The sequence below is a fragment of the Protopterus annectens genome, chromosome 2.part0 (genome assembly GCF_019279795.1).
Source record: "Protopterus annectens isolate FY-2018-M chromosome 2.part0, PAN1.0, whole genome shotgun sequence".
In the NCBI taxonomy this organism is placed as follows: Eukaryota; Metazoa; Chordata; order Ceratodontiformes; family Protopteridae; genus Protopterus; species Protopterus annectens.
Window position 1 is genome coordinate 1,126,079,414 of NC_056728.1, and position 13,656 is coordinate 1,126,093,069.

Here is a 13,656-nt window from a genome sequence, read left to right on the forward strand (position 1 = left end):
GCTGTCCTCATCTAACCAATGAGAAATTACACTTCTCATTGTTTATGAAAAATGAAGTCCAGTCTATACCATGCACTGCAAATATTGCCATTAGGTGCACAAATGAGTGTCACCGCATGGCAGTTGACAAATATGAAATGGAGTAAAGCTTATGCCTTTATTCTGACAGCCTTGGCACAGTTTATTAATTACCTGCTTTGTAAACTGTCAATATACAGAGTGAGGTGTTCCAATCCCCTCATAGTAGTATCCCTTATTTTACTTTCCTGCTTCAATTCCATTGTTGGGCAACACTCCCATTATATGCGTTTCCCTGTCCCCTTCCATATGACTCCTGCAAAAGCTTACCTAGTTAATGCTGTGTTTACACAAATATGATTGAACTAGGCAATAGGCTCAAATCCCTTCACGGTTGATATTTTGTTGTTTATTACTTTTACCATTATAGTACATGTACACTGATAAAATAAAAAGGTGATGATGTCAGATGTGGTATAGGTCAGTACATCACGACACTTTACTGTATTCTCCCAGTTGTGTTTTTTTTCACATTTTAACTATGTTCAGATATTTCACATGACTATCTGTGTATGTCTCATACCTGTTCTTCATGTGTTCTGCATCCATTCTATGTTCACAGTCTCCCTTTGTATTTTTCTGTCAGTTTCTCTTGTTTTTGTTACCTTACTAACACCTCTACACTAAACTCTTAAAAATCATACATTTACTTTGGTCCACAAGATATTTTTTTCCTGCATATCTATTGTCTAGAATCACAATAGCTATACACTTTACTACTCATGTGGGGTCATGTTTGTGTGCCAGCTACCATAAAGGCTTGTGCACAGTCATTGTTTACAACAGCTGCTTGTAATTTACTGGGGCCACAACTTGGTCTAACATGATGTTCCCATTGGTCCCTACTGTGGTCGCAGTGTGGAGTCGCTCACTGCACAAACTGGCCTGGATGCATAAATTCATAATGATGCTTGGAGCTAGTCATGCATGGATAGTAAACAACATTGTTTTGGCTGTGATTGTGGAAGCAGAGCTTCTGAAACTCTGGGTAAGTCCTTTTAGTGGCGCTAAACTACAATTATGACTATAAAAAATATCCATTCAGTAGACTGCCTAAACTGTTGGATATTATGCAAGAGGCAAAATTTGGAATGAAAGCTGGTCCTCAGAAGCATCCAATAGTTTTGTGCCCAACTTCTGCTAAACATTAAAATACATATTAGAAATCCTACACACCTTCTAAATGCTAGAAAGTAAACCACCCTTAGAAAATACATAACATGCTTTGCTAAATACCACGGGGAAAAGTTTCTGACATAAGTTTCGGCACCAAGTAAGTTTTTAACCTTGTTAAAATAACTTTTCTCTGTCTGGAAGTACATTGCTGGAAGAAGTTTATTTCAGGTGCCTGTTAGTGTGCAGTCTAGTAGTGGTTCTCTCTTAAAAAGATTGACTAGACACTGAATGATGTGATCATGAAGGCTTTTGATTTCATTTTTGTTCATGTTTTGTTCTTACCGATTTAAATGTTATGCACCACAACCTTATATACCTTTCTGAAATGGTGATATGGCTGATCATTTAAAGTTGAACATTTTGACGTATAATTGCAATATGTTTTCAAACTCATTAATGAATCTAGTAATCAATGCATTAGGCTATTAATGCCATTATATAAAATTAAATATTCTTTGTAGGAATAATATGTTGACTCACCTCTGCAGGAAACCAAATGACTGTATCATTATCTAGAAATGTAAACAGTTCATTATTCTGTTGAACTAGTTCTTCAAACACATATAGGAAGAATTCCTGCCTTTGGTTAAGGCCTTCTTCTTCCACAAAATCAACCTGGTAAAATTTAAAACAAGAGATTAATGTACTATAATTTCTGAAAAAATAAAGAAAACAGGTGGATAAGCCATCACCTAAATGCTCCTGCCCAGTTTTACATTAATTATGTACAAAATAAAATGATCCAGTCTTTGGTACTATGTATTTCTAAATTAAATGAAATTTAATTTTTATGATTATCTGATACATAAAGTAGGTCTGAGATACAAACCATAGCATCAGAATTACTTGTTACATTTTTATGCAGATGAAAAATATACACACACACAAGGACTTTAAACCCACCTTCACAATGAATCCAAGCAGAAGCAGAAAATACCAGACACATTCCTTACTGTATCAGCTGATCTGCAAGACTTCCTGCCATGAGGATTCCATTCCTAAAGCTGGATTTACTCTCTCCACCAACCGCAACTCAATATTTTTCTCAGCAGCTTCAGTGGTCAGGCCACATTTGTTTGGTGCTGGTGCATACCATGATGATATATGCTAATTGTAGAATCTTGTCAAACCCTTAACCAACCATTTCTACCCCAAACACTAGTGAATATACTTCCTGTAAATCATGGCAAAACAAAGAATGTAAGCATATGTACATAGCTGACATACACAGAACTCCAACAGCTGAGGCTGGGGAGAGGCCATCAAGGCAAAAGTAACAGCAGCACAGGATTTGGAATCCTTCAATGAGGAGCCCTTCATAGTTCAATTGATAAAGTAAAAACATATCTGTTGCATCAGTCAGTGAGGACACTCTTTTATGGCTCTTTTAATTTGGTTGTATTCGAAAAAATTAATTTACCATGATGGAGGAAGCCATATGACAGCCCAAAGACCAAGCTTTAGACGGTTCAGTGAGCCCAGAAGTACAAAATGCCAAAAACCAACCTGTAGATCCAAGGTTGAGAAGATAATGTTTGTGAAATTAAGCACGGATGTCCAAGTAGCCACAGCACAGGGGGGTGTGTGTGTGTGTGTGAGTGTGTGTGTGTGTGTGTGTGTGTGTGTGTGCGTGTGTGTGTGTGTGTGTGTGTGTGTGGTATGAGAGAGAGAAAGAGAGACTTTGGAGACTGTGGAAGTTTACCTTTTATCCTGTCATTACATGTATTTTATTTCTCCACTTAACAAAGATAATTTTGAAGTTATAGTCCTTTATAACAGCTACAGCCACACAGTATTTTTTTGTTTTGATTTTTGGTTTGTTTATTGTGTCACACGTGTTCCTGTGTATAGTTATTGATTTAGAATGATGGCACTGATTGATTTGTCCAATCAGTGTGCAAGTCTTTGAATAAGAATTAGGTTTCATTCTATAATTGGTACTCCACCTGAACAATGACCGATTGGCAATTGTAAGCTCTTACCTCCCCATGAACACAGGGGATCAATGTCTGTTAAATGTTTGTAAACTCATGTACTCGCTGGGTAAAACCAAAGTTTGTGGTACACATACAGTGGATATAAAAAGTGTACACACCCCTGCTAAAATGGCAGGTTTTTGTGACATAGAAAAATGAGGCCACAATAAATAATTTCAAAACTTTTCACACCTTTAATGGGACCTATAACCTGTACAATTCAATTGAAAAACAAATCTGTTAGGGGAAAAAATATAAAAAATAAAAAACGTACAATACGCTGGTTGCATAAGTGGTGCACACCCTTAAACTAATACTTTATTGAAGAATCTTCTGATTTAATTACAGCATTCAGTCTTCTTTGGTAGGAGTCTATCAGCAAGGCACATCTTGACTTGGCAATATTTGCCCACTCTTCCTTGCAAAAGTGCTCCAAATCTATCAGACTGCGAGGGTATCTCTTGTGTACAACACTCTTCAGGTCACCCCCACAGATTTTCTATTGGATTTAGGTCTGGGCTCTGGCTGGACCATTCCAAAACTTTAATTTTCTTCTGGTGAGGCCATTCTTTTGTTGATTTGGATATATGCTTGGGGTCCTTGTCATGTTGAAAGGTGAAATTCCTCTTCATCTTCAGCTTTCTAGCAGATGCTTGAAGGTTTTGGGCCAAAAGTGACTGGTATTTGGAACTGTTCATAATTTCCTCCACCTTGACTAAAGCCATAGTTCCAGCTGAAGAAAAGCAACAAAGCAACCCCAAAACATGATACTGCCACCACCATGCTTCATCGTGGTAATGGTGTTCTTTTAGTGATGTGAAGTGTTGTTTTTGCGCTAAACGTACCTTTTGGAGTTGTGGCCAATAAGTTCAACCTTGGTCTCATCAGACAATAACACATTTTCCCACATGCTTTTGGGAGACGATGCATTGTTTTGCAAATTTTAGCTGGGCCTGGATGTTTTTCTGTGTAAGAAAAGGCTTCCGTCTTGCAATCCTACCCCATAGTCCAGACATATGAAGAATATGGGAGATTGTTATCACATGTAGTACAAAACCAGTACTTGCCAAAAATTCCTGAAGCTCCTTCAGTGTTGCCGTAGGTCTCTTGGCAGCCTCCCTGACCAGTTTTCATCTTGTCTTTTCATCAATTTTGGAGAGACGTCCAGTTCTTTGCAACGTCACTGTTGTCCCATATTTTCTCCATTTTTTGATGACTGTCTTCACTGTGTTCCATGGTATATCCAATGCTGTGGAAATTTTTTGTACCCTTCTCCTGACTGATACCTTTCAACAATGAGATCCCTGTGATGCTTTGTAAGCCCACTGTGAACCATGGCTTTTGCAGGCAACTGAGTAAATGTCAGGAAAATCCTACTAGGACAGCTGAACTTTATTTGGGGTTAATCAGAGTCTCTTTAATTGATGGCAGGTGTATATCCAAGAAGACTGAATGCTGTAATTAAATCAAAAGGTGCTTCAGCAAAGTATTAGTTTAAGGGTGTGCACACTTATGCAACCAGCTTATTGTAAGGTTTTCTATTTTTTATATTTTTCCGCTAACAAATTTGTTTGTTTATCAATTGAATTGTATAGGTTATAGGTCACATTAAAGGTGGGAAAGGTTTTGAAATTATTTATTTTGGTCTCATTTTTTATATCACAAAAACCTGGCATTTTAACAGGGATATGTACATTTTTTTATATCCACTGTATATGGTGTGAAGGGCTCTCAGTGTCCCAGTTTCTGAACAAGCAAATAAATCAGGGTAATGAATTGACTGGTACAAGAAGAATTTTATATCTACTTTTGGGGATAATGTCAGGGTTAGTTTTAAGATGTACCATCCCTCTGAGAAAAAATAGATATGGTTTCCTGCACTTGAAGGCCCATAGCTCCAAGATCCTGCAAGCAAATGTGATGGTTACCATAAAAGACATTTTCCAAGGAATATATTTCAATGCCACCAACTCAATGGGTTTCAAACAGGGGAGGATTAAGCCTGTCAGTTTGTAAAAGTTAGATCCCAGAGGGATGTGTTCTTCAAAGTTGGACAGACATGTAACACTCCTTTAAGGAAATGCTTACCTAGCTGCTTCTGCTAGCCTGATGTTCTTGCTAGCCCTAAGGTCATGAAGAGAATGCATCCTATGGAATAAATGAAAGTCATAAAAGAAATTGCTTGAAACTGGTCAGGATAACCAGCAAGATGACAAGCTGAGGCAGTAAACGGTCCTGCTTATCCAGATTAAGGATTTATTTTAATTGGAAGCACAGATCTGCTGAGTGGAAGGTTTTCTAGCAATCCCAGTCACATTTGAAACTGTCCAGAAAGTGTGGTACTATTGGTGGTCCTATACATGGGAAGAGGCCATGAAGACATTTGGACTGCAGGCTAGAGACTGCCCTTCCCTATCAGGGATTATCAGAATATAAGCAAACAGAAAGGCATAGGGTAATCCTAAGTGAAAGGCTTGCACTGGTTGAGTTTTAGTTGACTCGAGATCAGAAGCTGCTGTTAAAAGGGGATAAAAAACCAGAGAGTAGAATCTTTATAAAAGGGTAGGAATAAATTCCATAGAAAAAAATGGAAGTTGCAGGAGCAATTCAGGCAGAAAATCGTTTGGAGGAGGAATGAGGTTTAAGGCGGGAACTGAACGATTTATGCAATGTTAGATTGATTATATTGCATAAAACAATATATGTGATGTATAATGTGTGTAAATTTGGACTTGTTAATATGGTTTGATTACATTTATATAAATGTATGTTTTCCTATGTCACAAGCGGTAATTCAGTAACAAGTGCTTAAAAAAGGTAAGTGTCAGGACTGAGGTAAAACTGGTTGATGTCAAAGGACATTACTCAAGGTCAGAAGAGTTTCCTGTGGCCCTATGGACAAAACTGTCTCAAACCAAGCAATTTTGTGCTGTCAGGAAACAGTCATTGTTCTTCTTTCATGACCTTTCAGATGAGGGATAATAGTAACTGGGTGGTGGGGCAGGAAAGCATACAGGAAGTGAATGGTTGAAGATGTTTGAGGGTGATGAAAGCATCCATCATTACCTTTCCCTGCTCTACCACATGAAGCAGATTAGGAGAGGACCACATTCTCATAAGCTAAGGATTTGTGTCTTACAACAAAGAGAATACAAATACAAAACACACAAATTATTTCCCTGCACACCATCTGAAGCACACTGCACTAAAGAACAGTAAGCTAAACAGCATCTGTACTTCAAACCAGTGGCCAGATATTCCAAGAAAAAACAACAAATAAAATACCCACTAAGATATAACCAAAAAAAATGACACTCTTGTAATGATGGTATGGACAGAAGCTGGTCCCTCTGATTGCACCCATGTAGGGTCTGTGTAAAATGGCTAATAAGTTGGTGTTTATCTCACAGAAGTAAGCAGAAAGGGTTATTTGAAATGAATGCCAACAACCGGTAAGAGTTTGAAAGCAACAATCAATAATATGGTGTGAAGGGGCCTGGGTTCGAGACTTGCAAGGGCAATACACACTGAGCCGAGTGGAGGAGGGGCATTGACTATAACTCTGATCGGAGATGTATAACAGTAAGTATCCTGTTTTTTTACTAGTTATTGCTTCTAGCAATTTATATATAGCATTTTTATTGCCTGCTGCATACTTTTTACTGTAATTTACTGTTATTAACTAAACTGCATGGTTAAACTAAAATTGTCTGCCTTACAGGGCCTGATAAATAAGGTTTTTACTGTCACACTGTAAAGCTTTTTAGCTGGTTTCACTGTGTGAAAGGTATTAATGGGAAATTTTCTGCACTTGTTAAGCACCTATTTGTTTGTTCTGATTTCCTGCCAAGGAGTGCATCATACAACTGATTTGTTTGCAGTTAAAAGCATTCTGTAGAGTCTCCTATCTCCTTTATCTGTTTAAAACTTTCATTTTGTGGCTCACTGCTGTTCTTCTACTGTCATCAACATTTCTGTAGTGTTTACTGTCTACACGAGAGTAGGTTAGTAACTTTAATATTGTTTCCCACACTCCCTCCCTGTTGGTGTCTTGCTGTTATATTTCGTGGCTTTGCAGTTGCCCACCCCTACAGTAAATTTGATCTGGGACACTTCTCCCAGTCTAGTGTCATTAGCTCATTCTACCTAATACAGAGAGAACATTTGAGAAGGCCAAGCCACTTAGTTTCCTAACCTTGAGTTATCTTCTGCTTCTCTTCTCTCCCTTTCCTTTACAAAAAAAAAACAATTCATAGAATCTCCCTTTGTTCTGCTTAACTGTAACAAAAAAAATTACGCTCGTTTCCTGCCTTTCCTGTAACTAGTCTAGTCCAGATACAGATTTGACATATCCAGGACTGTGTGTAAGCTTCTGAGCCCCCCAAGCCTGTCTGTGTTGGAGGGAAGCTTGTTAGCTTATCAGTGGGAGTGGTAAGTACTAGGTAACCTATCTACCACATAAGGAGTGGTTTCTGGCCCAGAAATTGTAGTTATTGGCTGTTTGGGCAGTTTTTCCGTCTCTCTCAACTTCCTGATTTAAAAAGCCGCATTTGCACTTGTTTCCCCACTTCCTGTAACTAGTCTAGTCCAGATACAGATTTGCTGTATCAAGGACTATTTGTAAGCTCCTGAGTCTCCCAAGCCTTTCTGTGTTGGAAGGAAGCCTTCTAGCTTATCAGTGGGAGAGTGGGAGTGTTGAGCACTAGGTAACCTATCTACCACATAAAGAGTGGTTCTGGCCCAGAAATTTTAGTTATTGGCCATTTGGGCAATTTTTCCATCTCTTTCAACTTTCTGATTTAAAAGCCCACATTTGTACTTGTTTTTTTCCTGTAACTAGTCTAGTTCAGATACAGATTCTTAGTTTTAGCACTTGAATTTGCTTTTTCATGCTCAGCACTTGTTCAGAACTTGTTGTAAGCACTAAATAAGCTACAAATTACTAGAGCACTCAACCTTCATTGCCTAGAGGAAAACAGTTTTTGTACTTACTTTCCTCACCTGCTTAGAGAAAAACAGCTCTTGTACTCACTTTCTTCATTTGTCTAGAGGAAAATAGTTTTTTTTTTATTTAGGCATGTCCAAGGGTCAGCTCCCAGTGTTCTTTCCTGTCTATCTGATGAATCTGGGCATCTTGGGGCAATATAGATATTGCCTTGTACACAGACAACCCTCTCCTCCTACCAACCAACACTACAACCTGTGAGGGATGCACTTATCTAGACAAACTGGAGGTAAAGCTTTCTCCAACCAAGACTGAACTTGACAGTCAAGAGAAGGTAAACACTTGCACCACACCACACTCATCACATAGTCCCACTAAACCTACACCACCAAAATCCACACACAGAAACACAAAAACATTTACAGAGGCTCTCAATAATAATCTTCTCAAGCAACAGAAACCTACAAAGCAGAAACACAAAAACAACCCAAATGACACAGACTCAGTGTGCCACTCAACTACAGCCCATAAGGCAAAACAACGTACCCAACACACTAGTCTTAGGTTACTCTATAGCCAGGCACACTGATGTCCCACTCACCAGGCTAAAGAAGGAGAGGGTTACGGTCAGCTCCCCATTGGGTGACAGGATCCGCTACATAACCCACGCATTCGGGTCACTCCACAAGCATAAATATGACTCTGCCATTGTCCATGTAGGTGTGAATGACCTGAGACTTACCTCCCTGAACTACATGAAAAGAGACATGGAAGAGCTCTCCGATCTTGTAGCCCAGGCAGGTATGACCCTAACCCTGAGTAGCATCCTGCCATCACCCAGAATGATACCACAGTACAAGGACAAAATGACTGACTTCAACAATTGGCTAAGCTTCTGGTGTCATTCTAAGGGGATTCAGTATCTGTCTGCATGGTCGACAGATCACGATGCTTTGCCAGAGATGGCCTGCACCTGTCACCCCTGGGATTCCGGATACTGGCTAAGGCTCTTACCACCCCTATAGTGCCTTTTTTAGGTAAGGTTCAAATGACAAATTCACCACCATAACAGGAACAGGCAAGCAAAAACTGAGGGCAATGCTACTCAATGCTAGAAGTCTAAATCTCAAAATGCACTCCCTCAAGGCACTCCTTAAAATGGAGAACATTGATATCTGTGCAGTGACTGAGACCTGGTTCAAGGCTCCAGAGAGCACCCCTGCATTACCGGGCTATAACTCATGCCACACTTTTCGGCCACCTAACCTGGACCGGAATACCAAAGGCAGAGGTGTGTCCATATTCATTAAGGATATCCACACCTTCAGACTAGTTGCTCAGCATAATGCATCCATGATTATCCAAATGCAATTAACTCTGGGTAAAACTGCAATCCAAACTGTAGCTTGCTACAGATCCCCCACCATGCTCCAGGATTCCCACTCCTCTTTTCTTGATATACCGGAAAATATTAGGGTTCAACCAAACACCCTAAACATGGGCAATTTCAACTACCCCACCATTAACTGGGAAAACTACTCATGTACCAACTCTTTCCTGCAACACTTTCTGGAATTTATAAACTCCAATGCCTTGGATCAACTTATACACACCCCCACCAGGGGTGACAATATCCTAGACCTAGTCATTACTAACATGAGTGACCGGTGTTCCATACCTGAAGTCAACTCCTCATTGGTCAGATCTAACCATAAGCTAATCACCCTAGATATCCACATCCCGCCCCTACCCCCCATTAAGGAAATCATGGTAAAACATTTCTCCAAAGCCAACTTCATGTTTCTTAAGACAGAAGTGGTGAACTTCATGACACCCATGCAGATGGACAATACAGTTACGACTGCTGAATCCTACACAAATGCACTCTATAAGCACTTACACGAGTGCATGGATCATGCTATCTCAAACAGAACCAAGATGCTATCCTCCAAAAAAAGGAAGCCAATCTGGTGGTCCCCTGCCATAAACAAACTCTACAACAGAAGGAAGACACTGTTGCAAAAGAGAGTAAAATCCCATGTGTGGAGGAGCTCCCTGGTCAACCTCAGTAAGAAGCTGAGATCCCTTATAAGATCCTCCAAAGCTAGCTACGAAAACAAAATTGCCACTGATTCTAGGGACAACCACAAAGCATTCTATAGCTATTGTCAAGAATCTCAATGGCAACACCCAGATCTGTTCTCAGTTACAGCACAATGGCATGAAAATTACAGAACCAACTGATATTGCCAACATCCTGGCAGATAGGTTCAGTGCTAACTTTACCCCCCCACCCCCTAAAGGGCTCATATCTATATAGGAAGAATGCAGAGTCCCTATAATCACAACTACGCAGGTAAAAGCTGCACACTTTAAAGCCAAAAACACAGCATCCATGGGACCGGACAACATCCCAGGCTGCGTTTTACACGAACTTCAGAACGAACTGGCTTCCCAGCTAAGCACCATGTTCAATCATAGCCTCATGTCAGGCTCTGTGCCCAGTGAATGGCGCACAGCAACAGTTATCCCACTCCACAAAGGGGGAGCCACCACTGATCCTGGAAACTATCGTCCTATTAGCCTTACGAGCCTGGTCTGTAAGGCCATGGAACGTATCATCATGGAACTCATAAACAAAGACATTGGTAACCTCCAAATTCTGGACCCCACCCAGTTTGGGTTTGTGAAAGGCAGATCATGCCTCCTGAACCTGATTGACTTCTTTGAGGCAGTCTCCAAAGCCGTAGACGACAGTAAGGTGGTTCACACAGCCTATCTTGACCTCGCCAAGGCTTTCAACACCATCCCCCATTCTGGAATTATAGATAAACTCACTAAACTAGGTATAAACCCCTATGTCACAAGATGGGTTGCCAACTGGCTCTATGATAGAACCCACACAGTAAAAGTTGCAGACTCCAAATCTGACTTCAAACCAGTGACAAGTGGAGTACCACAGGGTTCAGCCCTGGGACCTCACCTGTTTGGTATCTACTTCTCTGAAGTACAGTCTAACAGAGAAGGCCTTTGGCTAATATAGTTCCCATATGACTGCAAACTAGGAGCCATAGTCGAGTCCCCAAATGATGTGGACATCCTACAGAAAGGCCTCACTGAGACAGATGCCTGGTGTCAGAGCCATGGCCTCAAGCTCAATGCCAAAATGTGCATTGTCATCCCCTTTGGTAAAAACTCTGTACCCATGAACTACCACATAGGCGGCAGTCTACTTAATGCTGAATGTGTGATAGGAGACCTTGGGACCCAGGTGGACAGTAGTCTCTCCTTTGATAATCACATTGCCACAGTAGTCAGGAAATCCTATGTGGCACACCTCATCACAAAAGGGTTCTCATTCAGGAAAAAAAGAGGTCATTTTTCCCCTCTACTCGACATTGATTAGACCTATTATAGAGTACAACAGCCCCTTTGGAATGTACCTCAAGACATCTGCAGCAGCTGGAAAGGTCACAGAAGTACCTCACAAAGAGGATTACTGACCTCAAACAGATGCCTACACTGACCAGCTCAAAAAACTCAAGCTTTACTCCATAGCATATCGCTTACTCCGAGGTGATCTGTGCCTAACATATAAAGCTATGTCAAACCCACAACTGTTGGACATGCTACACCCAAAGAAATCCCAATCCCTCTGAACTACACACTCTAGGGACCTAAACCTTGTCACCACAATAAACAGGACATGCTGGAGGGATAGATTCCTGTCCCATAGACTTCCCATACTCTGGAACAAGCTGCCAAGCAAAGTTCCTGATTAGCACTCTTCAAGAAAAATCTTGATGAGTGGATGGGAAATAGGAAATACACCCTGGGGATCACTTCTGTAGCTCTGCTCGTCAGAGGTATAGGAAAATAACTTTCTTGGGTGGCATAAGTCAGGGAACCTTGTTGGCTAGGTTTACATAGGCCAGTACCTACCTATGGAATACAGTCCTGGGTATTGGCTAGAGTATCTATGGTATTACACTGGGGTGAAATGGCGAGGCTTGAAATAACCTCTGGGTAGATAGCCTAGTAACATCCTATGATTCTATGAATAAGAGTAAATGATGCCACTATATCAGGAGTATTAGTCAAACACATTAAAAATAGAGAGATAGAAGCTGTTGTCCTCACTGAAAATTAAAGCATACTTCAGTCCAATCATACTGCAAAACTTTCACTGGAAAAAAATATATACAAAATTCAAACTGTAGATAACAAATTGGACAACTTTACAGACAAAGCAATTAAGAAAGACAACAAAGTGAATCAAACACTGAATGATCACTCAGACCTTATTGATCTGCAGAATAATTTAGAAATGCTGAAAAGATAATGCAAATCAATCAAGAAGGAAGAGCCAAACATATGAATATTCACATGGCTGTGGAAAGGAATGAAGGAATGTGTCACACACATGTGACCCACATTAAAATCAAGAAAGCAAATGGCAATTTGACCAGGACCAGAGCCAAACAAATAAATATTCACATGGCTGGAGAAAGGAATGAAAGAATGTGTCACACACAGGTGACCCACATTAAAATCAAGAAAGTAAATGATAATTTGACCAGGACCAGTAATGGCAGCCAAGCAACCTTGTCATATTTTGGAGACAATAGACAGCAGTTAAGTAACATTCTGGATTCTCTCTCTACACTGGAAACTTTGCAAAACTTGCCAAATAGGGGGGGAAAGAGTCTCTTTCTTGAGAATGACTTTTCACTTTAGAAATACCGCAGATGAGCCAACTTGCTGGTAACTATGGAAGAATACTGAAGAAGGAAGCTGAAATTTCAGATATTATATCCCATCTATTCAAGATCTTTCAACAGAGGACTAAATTCTTTAAAGAATCACAAAACGTTAAATTGAAAAAAAAAATCCATTGAACTGTGTATTGTGATAGGAGCTTAAGGAGGCGTATTGTGGCAACTTGCACAAATCCAAGCAAGTGAACGGTGATTTAGTTATATGGAGTAAAGGAGATCTTGTGGATGAGGAACCAATTGATAGTTATAAGGGCTTTAAGTGGCATGCATTATATAACAGCAGATATAGTATGGATGCATGTATGGAATGGAATGCTGTTGCTATTCTGATAACCAATCTAAATTTACAGAAGTAAACAAGCTATACAGATTGCAGGTGCCATTTTAGAACTGATAATGAAGAACTTTTGTGCTTGCTGAGGCCAAAACTTTACAGCTAGAATAAATGGAAAAGGAGATACTTGTGGGATGAAGGTGCTTGGCAATTGTCATCAGAAGATAAAGGAACAGGTATAGAGCCTGGTATGAGGTATTACTCATGGGTTTCAAGGCAGTGAATAAAAATACATATAGTGCTATATGCAAGTTGTTTCTAATTGACTTGTAAATACTTTTTGTAGTATGCAATTTACACAAAAATATTCTATTTTTTTCTCCTATCAGGATTAAATGAGGAGCTATACATGCAGAACATTTTTGGTAA

At 39.9% G+C, this 13,656-nt stretch overlaps 1 protein-coding gene across 1 annotated transcript in view; it reads right to left on the reverse strand.

The window, feature by feature from the left end:
* The window catches only part of LOC122793371 (probable E3 ubiquitin-protein ligase HERC6), a 962,939-nt gene that overhangs the window by 288,291 nt on the left and 660,992 nt on the right, over window positions 1–13,656 (reverse strand). Inside the window, exon 17 of the mRNA XM_044061322.1 lies at window positions 1,735–1,869. Within this exon, the coding sequence (XP_043917257.1) occupies window positions 1,735–1,869 (135 nt within the window). The remainder of the gene's footprint in view (window positions 1–1,734; window positions 1,870–13,656) is intronic.